General features: G+C 42.4%; 2 protein-coding genes across 2 annotated transcripts; one reads left to right on the top strand and one right to left on the bottom strand.

Moving 5' to 3' along the window:
• The first annotated feature begins 2,685 nt into the window (after window positions 1-2,685).
• TM4SF19 (transmembrane 4 L six family member 19) lies at window positions 2,686-8,328 on the top strand. The gene is made up of 4 exons (XM_056850331.1): window positions 2,686-2,926; window positions 4,699-4,776; window positions 6,268-6,449; window positions 8,139-8,328. Exons 1-4 carry the CDS (start codon window positions 2,687-2,689, stop codon window positions 8,326-8,328), a joined length of 690 nt encoding a protein of 229 aa, XP_056706309.1. The 5' UTR covers window position 2,686.
• Window positions 8,329-15,690: 7,362 nt separating this feature from the next.
• NEU4 (neuraminidase 4) lies at window positions 15,691-19,508 on the bottom strand. Its single transcript, XM_056849932.1, has 3 exons — window positions 19,308-19,508; window positions 17,102-17,357; window positions 15,691-16,790 (listed from the first exon to the last, which is right to left on the bottom strand). The coding sequence occupies exons 1-3, from the start codon at window positions 19,506-19,508 to the stop codon at window positions 15,718-15,720; spliced, it is 1,530 nt and encodes a 509-aa protein (XP_056705910.1). The 3' UTR covers window positions 15,691-15,717.
• Between the last annotated feature and the right edge of the window lie 3,954 nt (window positions 19,509-23,462).

Raw genomic sequence — 23,462 nt, 5'->3', positions numbered from 1 at the left:
ATGGCACCAAAAGAGGGCAGGATTTGGGGGAGGGGAGGGACCTCAGTGTGATATAATGCCATAGACTGCACCCTCCAAAGCAGCCATTTTCTTCAGGGGAACTGATCTCTGTAGCCTGGAGATCAGTTGTAATTCCAGGAGATCTCCAGGCACCACCTTGATGTTTGCAATCCTACTATGATTTGCCGATTGAGGTTTCATTTCTTACAGCTGATGAAGAAGGCGCTGGCCCATGAAAGCTTATTCTGCGATGAAGCTGTTAGTCTTTAAGGGAGCACAAGAGTCCGGTTTCTTGCACCAACAGACTAGCGTGGATGCTCAGTCCCCTCAAATCAGCAGTAGGGTTTATTTTGAGCATGTGGTATGTTGCAACCTTCCTCTGAATATAACCACCCCCCTAAACCCAGTTCCTCATGGAAGCAGTTTACTCATTTCCTTGTGCACTATTTTCTTCCCCTCAAACTGAGTTGCTGAAATTGCCAGTCAGAGAGACGGGACATGTGATTAATATGTAACACAGGATGGTCAGTAAATGTGACCATTTAGGGAGAAAGCAAGTGTGCTGCTGCAGCCCAAAAATTATAAATAGTCATTAACCTTTGCAGCCTTGCCTACTGTCATCTTTATAGGTTGGAGAATGTCAACACAACTGGCCCTGGCCTCGTCCTAGATGGTACCACAGGCTCCTTTCATCTCCATCACTGTATTCCATCTCTCAAAGGTAAGTGGAAAATGGTGAAGAATGGCTTTCCATTGAAGAATAATTCCAGCACAGGAATATCCAAGGGTGTACCTGCAAATTGCCCTGCTGTGTTTTAACAATTATGTAGAGACAGGGTCTTCAGTTATTGACGCATGTACAGTGTTAAAGAAAAAAAAACATTGTCTAGGCAGGTCCTTTATTCTAAAACTTGGAATGTTTTTGATGGATTGCAAGTGATAGCTCAAAACTAACCTTCAGGACACCTCTAGCAATGGCCAATAGCAGCTTAATGCATCATTTGATCTGGAAAAAGAAGATACTCCAAAAGGACTCTGGCTTTCCTCTGTAGGGAGATAAATATTGCAAGAAGATCAGTTCTGGAAGTTAGGATGTTGCCTGCATTTAAGGCATGTTGCCAACAAATGTCGTAGCTGTTTTGTAAGTGTGGGCCCCTGAGTCAGTGGTTGATTATTTGTTTTCTATGCAGGAAGCCCCAGGTTCAATCCCCAGCTTCTCCTGTTAAAAGGATCAGGCAGCAGGTCTTGTGAAAGACCTCTGCCTGAGACCCTGGAAAGTCAGTGCCTCTCAGACAAAACTGACCTTGATAGCACGGTCCTAAACAGGGTTACACCCTTCTTTGCCCACTGTCAAAGGACTGAGAAGGGTAAACTCTAGTTAGGATTGCACTGCAAGGGTCTGCCTCAGTATAATTCATGTGCACAAGTCATGTTACTGTTTAAACCCAAATATGCAGGGGGGGGGTTTCCTCAAATGAGACATATCTCCTTGGTGGTGCAGTACCGTAGACTATGAGATGTTCCTAAACTCAAATGCCTTAGAGCAGCGTTTTCTGCTCTACGCTTTGAAAATATGCCAATGGCTGTTTTAGTCGGGCAGTACAAACAAATCCCCAAGGAACAATGCTTGTGTATCTGCAATACCAGCGTGCAGGAGGATTTACCCCATTATTTAGTTCATTGTCTACTCTGTGCACAGCCCAGGATTAAGTTTCTTGATGGGCTACTAGTGGGTACAAACCTCCACTCAGAAAAGGAGAAAATCATATTCTTGCTGTCTGACTCCAACAAGTATATTTCTCATAGAACATCATTGTTTGCTCTGGCAGCAAGAAAAATAAGAGCTAAGGTAGTTAGTTCTAGAACAGAATCCCACAAATGATGTTGTTTTTGGTGGTTGATATCAATGTTTATTCTACTAGATTTTATTTTCTTGTACATCTCTCTTTTTTTTTTAACATTGTGCTACTCTGTGGATGATGTTTTGTGAAGGTCTATGGCCACATACAAATAAATTCTACTACTACTAAACTCAAATGCCACTTGACACCTTCTACAATTACTGTGCCACTCAGTAGCTGATGAGAAGTTGCAAATAGTTGAGTAAATTATATAATTATAGGAGAAAATAAGTCATACTGGATTGCAATGGACATCACAGGTTTTTGGAGCTCTTGTTTTAAAGAACCACGGTGTTATCGAGCTTTGCAAGGAATGGATGACTGAGCATTATGCATTATCCAAGTCTTTCTTCTGGCAGGAGGAAAAATAACAAGGAATAGCAAATCTCTTTTATGAGGTTTCAGGAAAAGTCTAGTTGGAAGTATTTGAATAGAAAGAGGTTATGGATTCTTGGTGGAAGTGCAGCTAGCCCTATTGAGGCTGAAGGGGTACAGCCCATGTGGGATGAATCAGTGGTTTGGATCCATCAGAATGTTTCTGCAGATGGAAAGGTTTTCATGTGTGGGACATAACTTTCTCAGTTCTCCCCTCCTACCTCAGCCTGAAATGGCCTTTAAAATACAGAATTTTGGAAGGGGTATTTGAGGTTGCAGAGTTGGGAGCGAGGAGGTAAGAAAGCTGTGCTCTGCGGAAGGAAACCCTTCTGTCTGTGGAAACACTCTGATGGATCCAAACTATTGTTTCTCTTGTGAGATTCGCCCAAGTGAGATTGGATTGAAGCCACATGAAGAACACAATAACACTTCTTTCCTTTCTTCATTCAGTTTTGCAGGGCTCTCTGCTGGTGATGTGTGTGAGGACGTGCAGTCGAATTTTAGGCCCGTGCCTCCTTACCTTGGGTCTGCTCTCCATTGTTGCCAATATTTTCCTACTCTTCCCCAGCTGGGAATGGCAGTACCTAACAATCGGCCGCATCACTAAAAATGCTATCATAGTACCAGGAGTGTGGGGAGGGGGACTGCTGGTAAGTTGACCTGTCCTTGTCAAGTATTTATCCAACAACTCTATGAGGTAGGTTAGACAGGGAGAAAGAATATGTGTGTGAGTGAGTGATTGGTTCAAGGTCATCTGATGAACATCATTGCTGAGAGGGGTTTGAATTTGGGCCAAGTAACATTTATGGCATGTCCAGCCCTTGTAACAAATGAGTTTGACACCCCTGCCTTACATGCTTAAAAGGGGCTGCTTAACAGCCATTCCTTCTCCTCAGGGAATCCTTGGAACAGTAGTTTTGTGAGGGGAACTCGGGTTTTCTATCAGCACCGACATGAACATTAAACTAGTAGAAAGCCAACGTAATTATGCAGTGTGGATAAACACTCTTAAAATCTTCCCACACTATTACGCAAAGTATACTCCAACCGCATTTTAGCTATTGTGCAATATATCGCCAGCATTACAATTTCTAAAACATCCACACTTACTCTTTTTGACAAACGGGGTGGGAAGTCATCTGTTTAAATTACCCTGCTGGGTGTACACGTAACATAAGTTCTGCGTGCCATTTTTGAACAACGGCATGTGATTGGAATGGGTGGAGAGAAATTAGTTTTGTTGCTCATCAGTAATTATATTGCCAACTCTTCGTCAAGGGGACAGAATACTTGCAAAATGTTTTGCACTGCAGTTACAATGCAGAATCTGGGGAAAGTACCACAAATGTGCAGTTATTTTTTGTTTGTGCTATGGTGGTGGTGGTGGTGATTTCGTGCTTTTTTAAACCACCTTTCAGACAAAAAGACCCCAAGGCAGATAAGAAAACAAAAATATTAACAATAACGAACAATAAAACCAACAGAATTAAAAATATGATAATGAAATGCAGTTACATATTGTCAATATATGTAATTCTCAACATGTACCCATCTGTGGATACTTAAATCCAGAGACTGGTATTATGAATAGACAAGCCAGATTTTTCTATAAACCAAAGAAAAACCCCAGTTTTGCAGAAAAATCTGGGCATAAATGACACATTGGGGGTTGAGAGATCATTGAGATCTCAGTATCTACTGTGGGGGTTGCTGGGCAAGCATAACAATATTACCAGCCTTCAAGCCTTGGTTACAGTCCATAAAAGGTTGTGGAAAGGGCCTTTTCCAGGGCTATTTTGGCCTTCCAGTCCAGATTTGCTCCCCTCTCTCCTGCCCTGAGGGGAGGGCTCATTGGGGCCATACCTGGCAGCAACCACCAGGTGACCCCCTACCACACAAATTGCTTGACTCGCCCAGCCACAGCCACCTGGCAGCTCATTAATATTCAACAGCAGCCACCACATGAAAGCCAGTGGGGTGTAGTGCTAAGAGTAAAAGACTAAGATTTTGAAAACCCAGATTTGAATTCCTGTTCTGCTATATATGAGTGATCTTGAGCCATTCTCACTCACTCTCTGCATAACATACCTTATAAGGTTGTTGTGAAGAGAAAATGGAGGAGGGGAGAATGATATAAGCTGCCTTGGGTCCGCATTGGGGAGAAAGGCAGAGTATAAATGAATTAAATAAATATTAAATAAAGGAGACGACTAGGGTGGCATGGAGGATTGGAAGAAGAGAAGGAAATAGTAAAAGCAGAGATGATGAGGGAGCTGCCAAGAGGAAGGAAAGAAGAAATAGGGTAGGAAGGGTGATACAGGGGGAAATGATGTGCCCCCTGCAAGACAGAGGGGCCCTTCAGGAGCTAACCATGATTTCTGGAGAATATGGCCATTAATTCTGAATCTCTTCTCTTTTACAGGTCCTCCCTGCTGCCATTCACATCACAGCTGTTGGATGGAGATGGAGCAGTGTCCACAACTCTGGAACTTGTCAAAGTGTAAGACTGTGGCTCATTCTATTGATGAAAAGGTTCCAGTTTTAATAGCAGACTGAACTGATTGATTTGTGTATGATCTCAGAACTCTGTGCCATTCAGAACTCAATCAATCGATCTTTATACTACAGCAAAACAGACAACCAAAAAACCTCTGCAGAATTCACCATTTCTAAAGCAGGCAAAAGTGTCTGGCAACTGATAGATCACTCAGGGGAAAAGCTGTACATATATTTTGCTTGAACTTCAAAGGAAATAAGCAAACTAAGAACAACATGTATTGATAACCATAGCTCTTTTTAATTCCCTGGTCTAGGTGCAAAGAACAAAGCTGACAAGCAGACCATGAACTGATAAGTTCTGGAACTGATTTATTAATTAATACTGCTACCAATCTGAGGGATGAGATCGTTGATCATGGCTTATTGTCATTAAGATCAGTCACACACACGCACAGAAGACACAAGACATCTGTCTTGGTTTAAAAAACAATCTTTACTAGATTAAACTCAAGGGTAGGGTTCACTGGAAGATAAAACAATCCTTTCTACATAGCTAAGTTACCTATCCTTGCCAGAAGCCTCTGGCAGGTGCTAAGCTTACTCTTGAGTAGGCATTCTTAAAGGACAAGATTGCCTCTCCATCCATCTAGGCTGGCATGGAAACTCAAACTGGGTACTGCTTTCACTTCTAAAAAAAGGAAAGCAGTAAACATGCAGATTGCTTGTGTATACATGACAAGCAAACACGTCTGCAATGGATACTGTGCTGACCACTTGCTAATTAACATTAACCCTTGACTGTCTGACATGCAACAAAAGCTCGCCACTTAATACCCAACATGAACTATAACAGTGCCTCTACTATGGCCAATGGAAATGTCAGCCCTTGTAACAAGGATATCAGATTCAAGTGTACTAGACAATTTCTCCAGGCTAGGCAAGAACCAAACCTGAGTCTGCTATGTAATGACTGGAAGAGCTTGAGGACAAAGGATTTTTACTGTTCCCATAAAAGGCACAAAGAGGCAAAGTACAGCTTTCTCAGTCATAGACAGGGCGGGAATACAGATTTTGTTTGGTAAAAATCATAGCTGTAATAATACCCAGAAACGCTTAAAGTGGAAGCAGAAATCTTTTTGACAAAACAGTATTGCCTTTCAATTGAAGGCACAGAATTCCAGTTATGCATGGTTATGGTTTCCTTTGAATTGTGGGATACTTTATCACATTTTTGGATCAAGTTCAGTAGATGCTCAACTCAAAAAATTGTGGAAACCTTTCCACAGGAGAGACTTAAAGGGGAGTAGGGTTGGACTATGTATGCAAACACAGTTCTCTTTTCTTCCAAATGGTCCCCCTGACCAGTCGCTGTGTCATAATCGCTGTATGTGCCAGTCCGTGATCACATTGCTCTAGAGACTTGAGGATGAATGATACAGGTGAAGAGGTCTCACATGATTGGGAATAATTTCTGTGCCTCTTTTCCCCACAGATGTTTCTCTCCATTATATTGTCAGCACTGGCTTTGCTGGGATCAGCTGCTTGCTTTATTTTGTCCGGTGTAGGTGTGACAGAGGGACCACTCTGTCTCTATAATTCCACCTACAATCAAAAGAAGATTCAGCAATGGGATTACCCATTCCTCATAATGGATACTCCAGACTTGAACAGCAGGTAAGGAGACTCAGAATTCATGGTCCAGCTTATAACAGAGCCCAAATGGAAATTCGAAGAGCAGTCACTTTGACTTCAGTTATGAAACATTAGAATAATCTTCCATAGCAGTAGGAAGGATTTGTGAATGGTGTCTTCATATAATCCAAAAAGCAAGGACCCCCAAGATGGCAAACGTTAAAGCCTGAGCTGGCCCAGAGGAACAGGCCTGTGGCATGAGCCTGTTTGTTCACACTAGGTTTTTTTTATTGTTAAGCTGCTTTGGGACCCCATTGTTTAAATGAATCAATAAGATACAAGAGCACTGCTGCATTCAGGAGAAGTTTGCCCCTTCAACTTACTGGGAAGGTTCCTGGCAAGTTGCTGCCAAGGGGATCACCTTACCTGCTGTTCAAACCCTGCCAGGGGCTGCCATGATGGTGTGGGTTCACCTGTCACCTCATCCCATGCTCAGGGCCACTTGGTTCAAATGCAAGCAGAAGTGGCACAGGAGGTGGTGATGATGGGTAAACTTTAGAGTTGCCAACCTCCAGGTTCTAGGTGGTGATCCCCTGCTATTACAACTGATCTCCAGCCAATAGGGATCAGTTTACCTCAAGAAAATGGCCACTTTGGTGATGGCAAAATTATCCAATCTGGTGAAAGGCAGAACAATGGAAGAATTTCAGAAGAAATGGGCAGTGTATTTCAATTATATAAAGTGAAAAGTAGAGTTTTCTGAAGAAGGGAGAAGTATTATAGTAAACATAAAATATCAATAAGATTAAGGTAGTGGAAATATTCTTTTTATGTGTTAGTTTAATTTAGAGCAAATAAGCAAAGCACATGAGAAGAATTGTATTAAGTATTTGGAAATAGTATTGCTTGATAGATAGTTTGAAAGGTATTAAGAATTAAGTTCTAGTATTGCCTGGGAAGATAGCTTGAAAAGCAGTGGCAATGTAGCTAATGGATTTAACGAGAATTTAGATTAAATCAGTGATTTGCAAGATTTTTGTAATTATTTGAAAATGAACTCCCTGAAAGACAATTTACTTTCTATGTACAAGAATGTATGTGAATGGATGTTGCTTCTTTGTATGTTTGTTTGTTAAAATTTTCAATAAAAATTTAATGGGGGAAAAATTAAAAATTAAGTGGCCGCTTTGGCAATTGAACTCTATGGCATTGAAGTCCCTCCCCTCCACAAACCCTTCCCTCCTCAAGCTCCCACCCCAAAAACCCTAGTAAACTTGCATCTGTCACCACTATGGATCAGGTCTGAACCTAGCAGGCCCTGAAGGGCTGTTCAGCTCAGTCTGCCCTAGCTAGATCTAGCCTATTATCCCCTTTTCCCACAATGGCCAACAAAATGTCCCAGAGGGCCTATAAGTACAGAGGCCAAAGCATCCCCCTGTTGTTGCTGCCCAGCAAGTGAAATTCTGAGGTATGCTGCCCACTGAAGTTCCAATCATCCATCATGATCTTTACAATGCAACCAGGGAAGGCCATATCTGATATTATACTGTAATAACAAAAGCAGTAAAGCAGTAGATAGCACTTTATGTCCACCTCCCCAGAAAATTCAACAACCATTAATGTTTTAAATGCACGCACAAGGAACATCTCCCTTGTGAACAGGCTTCCCTTATCCATCCTTTTTGATATTTTCCCTTTATAGCTTTCTCATTCAAAGTCTATTTCTTTAAGGACTCAGAATTACTTGTACGATCCTTCTCTTTGGAACTCTGTTTGCATCGAGCCCCGCAATGTGGTAGCCTGGAATGTTTATTTCTTCTTTGCTCTCCTAATCATCAACATGGTTGAGATGGTCCTGGCTGCTCTTCAGATCATCAATGGGTTTTTTGGATGTATCTGTGGCTTTTGTGACAAAAAATAGGTAACAGTTTCAGAAGCATTTCCTGTCTTCCACTTTTCTTGTGCTTGTCCTCTAAATCTGTTAGATGCATGTTCTCCTTTCTCCATCCATGATCCATCAAGAGTGTACTGAAGCAAGTGGTAGTTCTAATTATAACCTGGTTGCAAAAATGCCTTCTTCCTTTATCATCATATTAAGGAAGAATCTGACAGAATACTCAAAACAGACTTTGTCTTGAGTAATTTAATGCTGGATGGGGGTGGGGGTGGTCCAGGATAGGAAAGAATATGATGAAGGACCATTGCATGCTGAGATGACCTGGAAAGGTTTAATACGAACCACTTTCATAGAGAAAGCAAGAAAAAATCAAATAGAAAAAGTTGTATTTTAAAGATTGTCAGGCTCCTGCCACTCATGTGAACTATAGTTTAGAATTGTGAAAAGGGCAAGATTGTGATGCTCATTTCAGCAGTAAGGATATCATGCAGTTAAATGGGTATGAAAAGCATCTGTGTGCATGTCTTTGGCATTGAATTGGGGTAAGGAGAATTAGCACTGTGCAAAATTATTCTAGCTCCCACTGCTGATATTATTAAATCAACACCCTCTGCTGGTTTGGAAAACAATGATAGCTTAGCATGTCTCTTCTTCTCTATTAACATCTCTACCCTATATATTTCTATGCAAGAGAGAGAAAGTAATTCATTGCATAATATCATTTTGTTAGAACAATTTATGTTGGTGCAGGAGTGTGCAAGCTCTTGAGTTTCACAGAAGTCTTTGACAGTCAAACTCTGATGAAGAGTACTATGAAACTCAAAGGCTTACCTACTCAGACCTAAGTTGGTACAATATCAAAAATATGATTTTACCTATTTTTGTATTTCCCGTTCTTTGGGCTGAAAATGGCAAACACTGTTTTCTACATCTCTCTATATGTCAGCCTATAAAGAGTGATCTGTGTGTGTCAACAGTCGCTTTTGTTGTTACAGGTTTGATTCCTATGTGGTTCTTGTGTGGTCTGTGAAGAAGTGGTGCTTTCCAGGAAGTAATCAGCCTTCACTCACCCTTCAGTGGAAAATATGACGTTATCTTCCTCAGGAACCTATAAGTCAGCCACTGGCAGCTAACTGCTGCCACCAAGATATCTCTCACTGTGGCATTGAGCTATGCAGGGGATGGGATTCTTAATTAATGATGAGTTGAACCCTACCATTCTGATCAACTAAGCACAGAATCTTCCTATAGTATAAGGAGCCTCTCCAAAGTAGTAGGATACAATTCACTGCTTTTAAAATTAACAATGTTCCAATGTGTATTTATTTATTTATTTAAGCACCCTGAAATTCTTCCACACACCCTTAATTCTTGTGCTAAAAGGGCACCTATTATTGTTAACCCCCAACATTCTTGCTAGGTGACATCAAGGCACAAAGTACCTCTGCTACAGGAGACATGGACAGGAGGATTTAGCACCAGGTCCCAATTGTATAAGTCTCTCTGACTTTGCGGCAATCTTCCTTTCACGTAACCCCCTACAGTTCGAAGGCCAACTCGTTTGAGTTCGTGCCACTTATGGACAAGCCCATACCATGGTTTTGCAAGTGGAAAGAAGACCCTGGGCAACTTTGGCACATTAGAGGGAGGATGAGAGTTGCATTCTTCAGACCCAGAGAAACCAGAAACACAGAGAACTTTATCAGTAAAAAGGATGGCCAGGCTTGAAGAGGGGCAACACTTCTTTCATTCATGTGGGAGATGCTTGAGTTATGCTGATAGACTCCAGGAAAGGGACTTGTCCTCCTTAATTCTCTTCTATTGTCAGAGGCAGTCCAGTATGGTAAGGAAGATAGAAACAGTGATGAAACAAGACATGGGAACAGCATGATCTTCTCCATTGAAAGAGCCAAGCAGATCATCTCTTGAATAATTCCTAGGATATTTATACACAAAATGATGGTTTGTAGCATAACTGCATTAATGCAAAGACATGCCCCCCCAATGCAAATCTGTACACTCATGTATTTACATCACCTGTACACATGCTGATGGTTGCCAGGTAGCAACCAAGACAATGTATTTGTCAGTGCCCTAATGAAGCTTTGCTGCTACCTCAAAACATTAATACTGACAACCACCCCCCCTGTTACAATATTTTCAGACACATTTCCTGAAGTTGAAGGACAGGAAACTTGCTGTTGCACCTTGGTTGTTTTTTCCTCTCAAAAAGAGAGGCTGTAATTGTGATGGGCATGTGCTATGCTTCTTCCTCTATGATTTTCCCAGGCGTGTCAGAAAGTGGTCACTTCCTCAAATCATTATTTTTGTTGTTGATGATGCCGAAGTTCAGATCAGAATTTCAACGGGTTGACATTTAATCAAGAATTTTCAGCTAAACATTAGGAAGAACTTCCTGACAGAGCAGTTCCTCAGTAGAACTGGCTTCCTCGGGAGGTGGTGGGCTCTCCTTCTTTGGAGGTTTTTAAGCAGAGGCTAGATGGCCATCTGACAGCAATGCTGATTCTGTGAACTTAGGCAGATCATGAGAGGGAGGGCATCTTGGCCATCTTCTAGGCATGGAGTAGGGGGTCACTGAGGGTGTGGGGGGAGGTAGTTGTGATTGTGAATTTCCTGCATTGTGCAGGGGGTTGGACTAGATGAACCTGGAGGTCCCTTCCACCTCTGTGTTTCTATGAATCTATGATTCTGTGTTGTTGTTGAAGTCCACTGTGAAAGCAGGGATGATGAATTTAAACTGTTGAACATTCATGTGCCAAAATATCAAATAAAGTTACTTATTTTTCTAAAAGAAAGGAATTTCAGTGAATAATTCAGATAACCTGTTTTTTCTGATATTGATACCATTCAGTCACTCATTTATTCCTGAGAATCCAGACAACATTAATCCCCAGCCCATTAATTCCCATTCCTGTGTTTCCCCCATTCTTACCCCATTTTCCTCAAGTGCTTATTTCTTACAAATTTAAGAACTTCAATGCCAATTACAACATAATCCTCCTGTCAGGCTTGCACTGACTGTAGTTCTATCATCTTATGTGGAAAGAGGCACAGCCACTGGTAATGTTGTTGGTTGTGTATAATAATTCCACCTTTCCATCCCTCTCTGATTTCCAGTACAGCTCATCCCTGCCAGTACTATTTTTTTAAAGGCACTGGTGACTGACAAAGATCTCCCCCCCCCGCCAATTGTAGAAATAGAAGAGTTGTTTTTTATATGCCAACTTTCTCTACCACTTAAGGAAGAATCAAACCAGCTTACAATCACTTTTCCTTCCCCACCCCACAACAGACACCCTGTGAAGTAGGTGTGACGAGCCCAAGCCCACCCAGCTGGGGGAAACAAATCCAGTTCACCAGATTAGCCTCCACCACTCACGTGGAGGAGTGGGGAATCAAACCTGGTTCTCCAGATCAGAATTCACAGCAAGTCCAGAGAAACTAGGGTTTCCCTCCCCCCCACCGACATTGCTTACTGTTAATGTTTTTATGCTGCTTTGTAAGTCACCCCAATGGATCCTTATGAGTTAAAAAAGGATAAAGCATCTGCAAGAAATACGTAATACTAGTAATGTCACCTTGTGTGCCCATCAGCATTGTAGCACACTATAATATTTTTTTATTTTTTAAAAAAATGGTTGAAATGACACAAGTCTGCCTCATCACCACCCAGAGAAACTGACAAAGTTTGTAAGTTGCAGCAGGGTTCTGCAGAGTTACTGCTGCCCTGGTGGTTGGGTACCTGTCAGATTCACTGTGTTTTAAAAAATAATGACGGCAGCAGAGGAAAGGCCAGTAGCACTGGGGCTGCAGTAGGTTGCCTTCCTTTCCAAAAAGGATCCCCCCCTTTACGTGGGTCCTAGGCAATGCATAGCTATGGCTGGAATGAGGTAATCTTATTTATCTGGTTTGATCCTGTTTGTTCCCTTCAAGTTCAAAGTAGCTTACAAAACACATATCATAACACATTGCAAAATATATTAAAACCAACACTAAATTATTAAAACATAGAAGTTCAAATATAGGGGCCCATGAATCTTAAAATGAAAATCAAATCTTTTTTTTAAAGCTGAAAATAAATAAATAACAGCAGTTGACTGAAACCAACACAAGGAAAATGTAAATAGCCTAGAGGAAAGCATATCAGGAGAGGAAGGAATGGTGTGTGTGTGTGTGTGGGGGGGTAATTCAAAACAAAACAAAAATCAACTAAAAGCTAGCATTCAAAAGTTACCAGGTGAACCTCAAGGAGGAGAGAGTTCCACAGGCATGGCTGTATGCTTGTCACTGCCCATTTCGCCTCAGAAGGTAGGGGTACCAAAGAAGGTTCTCGTATGCAGTCCACAGTGAATAGAGCTGGTTCTGATGTTGCATTCGTTTACCCTTCCTCATAAGGGGGCTAATTTCAACCTGCTCCTTGCCAAAAACTCTCCTAAGGGATCCTTGAGGTGTTGTGCTACTTCAGTGGCTACAAAAACCTCTGCGCCAAAAAGTTTTGGGCTTTAATGATGCCCACTTTAAAAAGTAAGCTTCAAAATATGTTATGGTTATTTCCTAACTGAGCCTGAAGTCAATCATTTCCCTTAGAATGTTACTAGGGTGTTATGATTACAATCTGCAGTTTTTTGAGTTCTCTTTTGGGAATTCTGCCCATATAGTGAGTAAAAACTGTTCCATATTTTTGGTGAAGTCAGGGATAGGCCTCCAAAAATCTTTCAACCAGTCCTTTCTTCACTTTCAGAAATATGTTATTTGGGGCGGGGAGGGGGGAGATACTGCTGAAGGGAAAAACATAGGAGCGGCAAGTATACTTTCCTGACTTTTTTAAAAGAACTGTAGAAATATACTATATAATCTTATCCCTGTTCTTGATGCTGAAATTCTGTAATAAGGGTCAGTTAAGAATTAATGACATGATTAATACAAGTGATAACATCACTTTGATTATAACATGGTCACAAACCCCTTGATTCCTTATGATCCCACTCATGTCCTCATTTTCACTAGGGGTTCTCTACTAGATGCAACGATCAGGCATAAGCCAGTAGGTGGCAGGCTCAAGCTAGCAATGGGTGAAAACACACAGTCGCTTTAGCCTCCTTTATTCCCTGTTTCAGCCAGGATTCAGCCAGGATCGAACGCATGCGTTTCGCGGAACGTGCGTTCAATCCTGGCTGAATCCTGGCTGAAACAGGGAATAAAGGAGGCTAAAGCGCCCATGCGTTTTCGCCCAGTGTTTCAAATTCTTAGGAAAACTATATTATATATTTTATATATATTATATTTTATATATATTTTATATATATAAAAAATTATATATTCAGTTCTCAGCCCAATAGCCCTTGGACAGCAAGATCCCTTTGGCATAAGCGCTGCAGTGCGAAATCGTTGCCAGAGTTGCTCAGATGAAAGACCAAACTGCTGGAGAGCAGATACTGAAAATACTAATAGTCCCTTGCTTGCTGGGGTGTCAGCTGTGCTAACAGTTCCATGACCTCCCCATGCAAGCACCTTCGCAAGGCCCCCCTTATTCAGCATCTGGAAAATTGTAGTCTTGGGATGTAGCCTCAAACAGAGCAAAGAAAGATGCTACGTCATCACCAGGTCTCAGCTGGGGAAATTTTACTCTTGTCCATCTATCATCTTGATTTTGTATTAGATGGTTTTGCATCAAATTCATTTGCTGTCCATTCTCCCCCAGAAGCTGAGTCATCAGAGCGCACAGCTGATGTACTGGGTCCACTGGCTGAGCTGGTGCGACCGGAGCCGGCTGACCTGATGTACATATTGCAGCATCAACTTGTGGTTGTACGGCCCCCTGGGGGTCTCCAAAAGGGTTTATTGCAGAGACTAACTATTGTTCCTGAGCCTGAGCTTGCAACTGGAGAAACGAAGATCCTCCCAAATGTCCCTCATTTCCGTTTTGTAATTCCAATTGCCAAGAATTAGTCTGCCTGCACATGCATTGCTCTCTTTCTCAAGGAATCGGCCATGTCCTTACATTCCTTTCAGGTCAGGCAAGGGTCCCATAAATCTTCAAGGGAACGCACTTGAAGGGATCCTTCCTCCTGGAAAAATTATCTCGGGTTCACAGAGGATAGTACTGGATCCATATTGTATACATTTGGCTCAGGAAAATCCACGGACATCGCTGTTCTATATCCATAACTGTAACAGCTAGTCTATCCTCATTTTATTGCCTGTTAAGCATCAATGCAGGACCCAACCTGCCATGGCTCAACTCCCAGCCCAGTCCGCTGCCACCATGTCTCCCCTCAACTCGACAAGCAAGAGAGAGAGACCTGGCCCTATTTTATTTTGGGCCAGTAGTTTCCCGATACTCAGGCTTTACTACTCCAGCCTTGAAGTTTGTTTCTGGGCAGGGGAGAGCCACACACAGACTAGCCTCACACCTTTGCTTAAATAATAATACAACAAAGTTTATTGGTTTCAGAGAGAGCGAAAGAAAAGTGAACTCTCACACCATCACAGGCAATTAAAGAGGAAAAATAACAAAGCTTAAAGTGACTAAATAGCTAAGCTACTTACAAAGCAGAGCTGGTCCCATTCGTTCTTACTGCCAGTCCCCATAGCAAAAGCCCAAGAACCCGAAAATAGCCTCTCCTCCCCCAAGCAACCTCCCTTTTTCACTTAATGGCCGATTTTGGCTTCCTGCCTCCTTATTAGTGTCACCTGTTCCCAAAACTATCCCAGCTGTGGTTCCCCAGGGCTTGAAACTCTCAAGGCCAGATTGCTTCTTGTGCCAGCCCAGCTGTTTCAATAGCTTCTTCCTTACAGGTATGTTCTTTGAAATGAATGTAGCAATTTCAGTGTATTTGAAATGGAGACTGAACTGGCTCCTAATAGTTTTGGATATCTTGGGGGGAAAACCAGGAGTTTCTGTTCTCTATTTGACTTCCTGAGTAAAGATCCAAGAATAAAATCCGGGCAGGAGTACAGGGAACTTAATGTGGACGTTCAACTCTTCTGATGACTCTACTCGTATTACTCTATAAATGCAATCATGGGGACTCCTAAGCAAAGTGCTGTAATTGATTAAATCTCTGTAATCACATGAAATGGTGTCTGGCATGTTCTACAGTTCATGCAGTACTTCTTCAACTTGATCATGGATTCAGCTGAGCCCAGTTGGGCGTGCACAAGTTTGATTCCTTTTGCTGGAGGATATTCAGTGAGGCCATGAACTATAAACCACCCCTGAGAGTTGTGTGTAGATTATGAAAGCTGCAAAGTAAAAGTACATATCTTTTCAGTAATGTTGCCACAACCTATTTTTAAATCTGCTATTATCAATACAGCAACAATTTCATTTTGCCTCTTATTCTCATCTGCTGTGACTTTTTAGTGAAAATGTTTTCACAGTCTTGAGCTTTAAGAGATGACACAGGTCCTCCACCAACTCTTCTTGCCACCTGATGGCTGCTTCAGGCCTGAGGAAGAAGTTGTCAGAGGGATGTTCTGAAGAACTTCATGCAGCGTGAACATGCTGAAGGAGATTTGCTCATAGGGGGACCGCACCCCATTCTCATATAGGCAGGCAAAGGCTATGGCTGGGATCCCAGTTATTGAAAACTCTGAGTAGGGCAGTTCGATGTAAGCCAGGTCTGAGTAGGCACTGGGGCCCTCATAAATAACCCAGGGCTCAGTCCAAGTGTCAGCTTCCCTGGGAAATGTGCTGAGGTAAATCCCCAGGTTAACTCGGGATCTAGAGCTTGTTGGATGGGAATAGAGCACCCAAGTTGGGATTTGGAAATTAAAATCTGATATGGAAATAGTTCCTGTATTGTGTTGCTTGTGTTCTGTATGTGCGTTATCTGAGGACATGAGATCAGGAAAACAGCTGTGATGGCCACTAGAAGTTCTGGATGACGTAAGGTTTTCCTGCTGGTAGCACAGAGATTGGCTGCAGAGAGAAGGCCAAGGAACAGCAGGAGGAGGAAGTTGGTTTCTTTTCTCTGTACTAGGCTGTGGCAAGTAGTCTGAGCTTTCAACAGACCTTGTTTCTCTCTGAACCATGTGGAAGTTGTGACGCAGGTAGTAAAGAGGAGCTTGGAACCCAATGATGCTGCCGTGACAACCATGAGGGGGCTCCACAAGCCTTTGCACCAGCTGCCCTGGTTGAAACGCTGCTCCGTCATCCACACTAAGTGCCTGCACCCGGAAGCCCAGGGGACTCCGGGCATTACAGTACAACACATTGCTCCCGTCCTCCTCGTCCACAGACACCATCTGACACTCGACAGTCTGCAGGTTTGGGATGAATTCACCAAAGTCCCAGCTCTGCCCATGGTCATCACTGTAGAAGGTGAAAGCATGTGGAGTTGTTTTGCAGAGTTTCCCAAAGCATTCTTTGCAGTCAATATGGTAAGCGTAGGCGGGCAGCAGTAAACGGCCTGACTTGAGCTGAATGCCATGCCCAGGACCTAGTGCAAAAGTGGCCCAATCTGTATCAAAAGGAAAACAGTTGTGTCAGGATGAATCTCCTGTTTGAGGGCTCCCTGCTCTTCCCACACCCTACATTAGCTTCTACATAGGGTTGCCAACCTCCAGGTACTAGCTGGAGATCTCCTGCTATTACAACTGATCTCCAGCCAATAGAGATCAGTTCACCTGGAGAACTGGCCGCTTTGGCAATTGGACTCTATGGCATTGACGTCTCTCCCCTCCCCAAACCCCGCCCTCCTCAGGCTCTGCCCCAAAAACCTCCCACCAGTGGTGAGGAGGGACCTGGCAACCCTACTTCTCCATCTCCTACCTTCAATGGTCCTGCCAATCACTTGTTGGGTAAGGTCGGTCACGTGGCTCCAGCTGATGCCCTGGTCTGAACTAGACACATAGCAGAGGCGTGCAGCATTTTGGCCTGTGATGATCTGAAAAGCTTCAGGTGTCCTGCCCAGCACAGCAATGAAAAACAGGAAAACCACACCGGTGAGCTCATCATAGATGGGGCAAGGGTTCATGGACCGATGGTGGACCAGAGTCGCAGTTTCAAGGGCCCGCATATCTTCCCACTGGTAAAGAAAGACGAAGAAAGAGTTTAGAGGAGCTCATTCATATTCTGACTCAGTTTTCTGTTTTGGGGGTGGTTTTGTTTTTTACACAATCATTTATTTTAGAATAATAACTTCTTAATTCTGTATGATCGAGGGATGAACCCAAAGCAAGAGGGAAAGCCACAAGATAATCAAGGTCTCTTGCCTCATCTGAGGGAAAATGGCCATTAATATGGCAACTGGTTATTCATGGTGTGCAGAAGTAGATGTCAAGAGGTACACATACTTTTCAGTGACACTCATAAAACAAAAAATGGCCCTTCGCATATGCTATTGTCTGAGTAGTGTGGGGAGGGACACCAAACCCACACACCCAAAGTCACTTCATTTTGTGACTTATTTTCCTGAACACGAGCAAATCCACTAACAGTGTTCCTGCTGTAAAACAATCTGCTCTGTGAGTAAAGATATGAGAGAGAGCAAGGCTTTGACTAGATAACTAGAGCTTACAACAGCACCACTGTAGGAGAGGTCATTGTTATTATTTTCACATTATGAAAGGGGGACTGAGGATGAGAGAATAGTGGCTTGCCTAAGTTCATGGCAAAGGTGTGAATCTGAAGCAGGGACTTCCTGGTTCACAGCTCAGCCTCGCAGCCACTACAGAACAGTAGCTATGTTGAAGTGGAAAGGGAGGTTAAAGAATGGGATAATGAGCGGGGCTGTATCCTCGTATCCTTAAAAGCACACATGGACTGCTAACAGCTGGTTCACGTGTGTATATCACTAGATATCTAATCCCTTGATTATATTGATTCATGGTTAGCAATTGCAGATGTAAACTATCTCCATTGATACTCACTAGAACTGTATGGTGTTGGGTTTATGGCTGCTGTTTCACACGTCAGCTATCCTCTGATACGCACAGTACCAACTCTGTGAATCTGTCCAAAAATTATTACATGCCATTTAATGGCCTAATTTTTGAGTCCAGGCAAGAAGGATTCATTGCAGACTCTGCATAGGGCAAGTAGAAAGACAATACACTTTCTTTTCTGCAGTGCCATCTGCACAAAGCAATTTCATAGCAATCAGAGGTGCTACACAGGTGCAGTCCAAACTAAAGGCTTCACAACACCCGGTGCTCCAGGAATGTTGTCTTCAGCAACCAGCCCACCAGTAAAGATCTACCTCTGAAGCCCCACTCTCTGTGTCCCCGACTTTAGAGGTGAGATGAGTGGTGACTAGGAACAGGGCATTTTCTATGGTGGCCCCTTGTCTTTGGAAGGTCCTCCCAATTGAAGCTTGCCTGGTGCTTACTTTATTTTTTTAGGGGCTAGGCCAAAACACATCTTTTTTTACCCTGGCTTTTAAATTAAAAGGTAAAGGTAGTCCCCTGTGCAAGCACCAGGTCATTCCTGACCCATGGGGTGACGTCACATCCCGACGTTGACTAGGCAGACTATGTTTACGGGGTGGTTTGCCAGTGCCTTCCCCAGTCATCTTCCCTTTACCCCCAGCAAGCTGGGTACTCATTTTACCGACCTTGGAAGGATGGAACGCTGAGTCAACCTTGAGCCAACTACCTGAAACCAACTTCCGTCGGGATCGAACTCAGGTCGTGAGCAGAGCTTGGACTGCAGTACTGCAGCTTACCACTCTGCGCCAAGGGGCTTTGTTTTTAATTAATGATCAGTTTTTTAATGGTCTGCTGTGCTTTATGGATAATTTTATGCTGCTTATGAAGAGTGGTGTGCTTTTTAATGGCTTGTTTTTATACTGTGGTTTTTATCTGTAAGCTGCCAAAAACAGGATTCTGAAGAGGTGGTATAGATATATTCTAAAAAATAAATAAACAACTAAAGAATGAGAAAACAGTGGGGCAGAAACTGATGTGCGGTTGAGAATCGCTTCCTTCCTTTCTCTTTCCAGCAGCCTCACCCCATTGCTTTAGCAAAACCAACTTACTTCCACGTAGTTCTTGTAGAAGGTGCCTCTTCTCAGCACCAGCAGGTTGGCATGAGCATCATCAACACTCAGTCTCTCTTCCGCAAAAGCCAACAGCTTAGCAACACAAGGGATGTAGAGTAACGCCGGCACTCGATAAGTTACTCCGCTGGTCTCCCTTTCAAAGAGGACCGTCCGGGCAGGGAAATGGCGAGAGCCCATGGCAACTGCAGCAGGGAAAGAAAATGTCAGGGGAAAGCCACACTGTTGTCTCCGTGGGTTAAAGAATCATAGATTCATAGAGTTGGAAAGGACCACCAGGGTCATCTAGTCCAACCCCCTGCACAATGCAGGAAATTCATGGCTACCTCCCCCCACACCCCCGTACTCCATGCCCAGAAGATGGCCAAGATGCCCTCCCTCTCATGATCTGCCTAAGGTCATAGAATCAGCATTGCTGAAAGATGGCCATCTAGCCTCTTCTTAAAAACCTCCAGGGAAGGAGAGCTTACCACCTCCCGAGGAAGCCTGTTCCACTGAGGAACTGCTCTGTTAGAAAATTCTTCCTAATGTCTAGCTGGAAACTCTTTTGATTTAATTTCAACCCACTGGTTCTGGTCTGACCTTCTGGAGCAATAGAAAACAACTCAGCACCATCCTCTATATGACAGCCCTTCAAGTACTTGAAGATGGTTGAATGTTTGAAGGAAACTTGAATATTTGAAGGAAACTTGAATATTTCCTTCAGGGAGCTGAAATTTTGTGAGCAGGAGCAGGGATCTGCAACAGAATTTTCAGCAGCAGGCCAGTTTAAGCCCACAACTCTGGGGGCAAAATATGAGCATAGCATCGGCAAGGGAGGTAGAGCAACTGGGAACAGTGAGCAAAATTTAAAATTTGGAAATTGAGTTCAAGAAATTTGGAAAGTCTCCAGAAGAGGCAAAGACTCCAAAAGTTTTGAATATTATTTAAAAAAAAGGGCAAAGTGGATAGAAAGAGAGCCAGAAGGTTGTCAAGAAATATAGCTGAATCACAGAAATCTCATTAAAACATAAGTCTGGGAGTCGGGACACATACATCTAATTCTGCTGATCAAGCCTTTGCTACATAATATATCTCAGACAAGCTAGTCCGTGAAGATATAGAAAACGTTCTAAGACAAAACTTTACAGGAACTCTGACACCTGAATATGCCCAATTAATGGATTAGGAAATTATTTCGATACCATAAATAAACTGAAAAATCATAAAGCCTTAAGCAGGGATGGTTACCCAGTCACTTTCCAAATGCCAAATGCATGTCCTATAACCCCCCTAATCAATTTGTTGAACTTAGTCTTACAAGTATCAGTCGTTCCAGAAACATGGAAAGAGCACAGTCATATCCTCTAGTCTCATGCCTGAATCAACATACAAAAATCTTTACTTCACTGTGGGCAATCTCTCAAAAAACTAACTAACTAACCAACCATAGGAGCATATATTTATATAGATCAAAAGGGATTTGTAGCAAACAGGCAAGCACCAGGCAGGCTTAGTGGGGCATTAGCAGCCCGCTGTTAAGAACTGCTGCACCAACATACTGCTGATTCTGGCACAACACTAGCATAAACAACTAGTTGGGTAGCTGTGTTGGTCTGCAGTCTGATGAGAATCTGTTTGACAACAGGAGCATCAACTCTTGAAAGCTTACACCCTGGAACTCTTGTTGATCTCTAAGGAGTTACTGAACTCTAACTATCCTGTTATACTGAGCTTGCGATCATCATTCTGTCTCACATGACAAGGAAATATTAACCCCCCTTAACAACTCTGGCCAAGTCCTCTCAATGGGCCCTGAAGGCTGTAGCCACTAATTGGACTAGGGCAGTGTAGAAAGAGAAGAAAGGATTCAACCCTTCAATTCCCACTCAGTTTGTCCTAATCTGAATCAGAATTCCATAGCTGTTAAAGGGGAAAAGACAGATTTTGAAAGGACACATCTTTCCCCCCTTTAGGACGGCTAATAGAGGAGTCCTCATAACAATCCCACTTCCGGTAGAGACGCTGATCTGAGCACCACATTCCTCTGGAGCTCCCGGGGGACCCAAGAAACGTTCAAATTCAGGGTGCACCCAGCACCCTCCCCAGGTTCCTAAATAGTGGACTGGGAAGCAGGAACACCCTGCAGTCGCGAAGAGTGGTTTGACCCCCATTTTTTCTGAGAGGAAGAAGTCTCTCGGGAACATTGGGCATGGTCTCGCTGGCATAGGGGAAATACATCGCCGTGAACGTCTTCTTGAAATAGGCTCAGATCTCCTCTATCTGTTACCATCTAAGCGACTACATGGAAGCAAGAATACCTACTCTTCTAAAATCTGAGTAAGTTACAAGATCTCTTTCATTTTACCTGGATTTGGAAGCTCTGAAGGATTGTAAAAAAATCTATTAAATCCACGTCTCCCCACCTAATGTATAAATGATTCTTTGAAAACAAGAAAATATCTGATAAACCGGCAGGAACCTTATCAATTTGATTGGTGGGTAGACACAACAAGCAGGATCTTTTGAAAGACGCTACAACTACCAATTAGATACCGTGACACAGAAAGGGGAGGGAGGAGGAGATACCCTCCCACACACCCTAGAGCTGACTTCTTTCCGACTTAAGTAGGTCCTCCAGCCACATTTTCCCTGGAAGTTTCTTGTCTTGGAGAACCGGAAGACAGTAAACTTGTTGTTCCTTAAGGTGTTTAATACCATCGTAGCATCATCGATCGTAGGGCCGGAAGTGTGTCTCTCTTGTGCAACTGGCAAATATCTCCCAAGTTCCTGGATATCAAGAGGAGGTAACGGAAGGTCTGCGACTTTGAAATTCCCTGTGCACACTATGTTTCCTGCAACATCTCCGTGCTAGAGTGTCTTCAGCTAGATGGTATTTTAATTCTAAAGTACTACCCACAATACAAGAACCCTGCCAAACTATCTACAAATTTTCTTTTTCCTTTTCAGTGTATTTGTCTGGACTTTACCAACTGAGTTTTAACAGAATTCTCAAAAAGCAGCAACCATGGAATGTGTGATTAATCAGCTTGATCATCTAATTGCTATGATAAGCTTTCAATATCAATCTATCAACCAAAAATTGGACATCATCTTAAACGAACTTAAAGACGTAAAGAACCAAGCTACTACAATTAAGCCAGATGTGGGAGCAGTGGATTTTCCAACTGAGAAGACGGCTGAAGAACAGAAAAACCCTATAAAGGAACTGGAAAGCCATGATCAACAACCAGAAGCTGTATACCTTCAAGAAGAAATGGCAATGGATTACCTGGCTACAATGGATCTAAATGTGAGAGACTTTGATTTTAGTCTTTACAATCTGCCTGTAGAACTCTTTAATGTCAGCTTGGAGGACTTGAAGGGTGGAAAGGCTGGAATCACTGGGATTTCTTTCTGCGACTTTGGGATGGAAGAAATTGCGATGCAGATTTACTATGAGAACGCAATGTCTGCAGAGGGAACTTTACCAACAATCTCCAAGGATGCTGCTCGATGTTTGGTGTTAAAGAGGAAAAGTGGAAGACGCTGGAAATTCTGGACAAAGGGACCGGTTAAAAGAGTTTAGTTTTTCTGGAACAAAAAGGATCTGGTCAAAAGGTTTAGCTTTGGGGAAAATGGAATAATTTCTTATACTAATATTCTAGAAAGGTGATTTGCAGTTATGGGTGATTGGGAGACATGGAGGGTTTACAGAGAAATTGACTTTTAAAGGAGGTATTAAATGTTACCTATTATTCTAATCTATCCACTATTAATGAGATTTATTAAAACAAATTTTATGTTAGTATTAATTAAAATTTTTAATGAATATATTCAATGCTTTATCTTTATAATTGCATGTGATTTAGTTTAATGAATAAAATTAAAAATATTAGGATTAGAATTACCTATACTAAAGAGTACATAGGTTTATTATGGATGGAGGAAGATGTTGGGGAAGTCTTTCTTTATTCTTCTTTTTTCTTTTTCTTTTCATATTGGATATACTTTCAATAACAATAGAATGTTTTTTTGTATAATTGTTAGCAATTATAGAAATGTATAGAAAAATAATAAAAATTATTTTTTTAAAAAAGGAGTCCTCATAACAATCTTGTGATGTAGGTTAGGCTGGGATTGAGTGACTGGCCC

This window comes from Euleptes europaea, chromosome 5 (assembly GCF_029931775.1).
Source record: "Euleptes europaea isolate rEulEur1 chromosome 5, rEulEur1.hap1, whole genome shotgun sequence".
Taxonomy (NCBI): Eukaryota; Metazoa; Chordata; class Lepidosauria; order Squamata; family Sphaerodactylidae; genus Euleptes; species Euleptes europaea.
Note: the sequence above shows the minus strand (reverse complement) of the source record. Positions and strands in the feature narration are given on the sequence as shown.

Bases quoted from the DNA above. Each gene is read 5' to 3' on its own strand.
- TM4SF19 (XM_056850331.1), top strand. From the start codon at position 2,687: ATGAAGAACACAATAACACTTCTTTCCTTTCTTCATTCAGTTTTGCAG. The intron at 2,927-4,698 runs GTAAGTTGACCT...TCTCTTTTACAG, and splicing joins TGTGGGGAGGGGGACTGCTG to GTCCTCCCTGCTGCCATTCA. The intron at 6,450-8,138 runs GTAAGGAGACTC...TATTTCTTTAAG, and splicing joins ACTCCAGACTTGAACAGCAG to GACTCAGAATTACTTGTACG.
- NEU4 (XM_056849932.1), bottom strand. From the start codon at position 19,508: ATGGGCTCTCGCCATTTCCCTGCCCGGACGGTCCTCTTTGAAAGGGAG. The intron at 17,358-19,307 runs GTAAGTTGGTTT...TTTCTTTACCAG, and splicing joins TCTACAAGAACTACGTGGAA to TGGGAAGATATGCGGGCCCT. The intron at 16,791-17,101 runs GTAGGAGATGGA...CTTTTGATACAG, and splicing joins GATTGGCAGGACCATTGAAG to ATTGGGCCACTTTTGCACTA.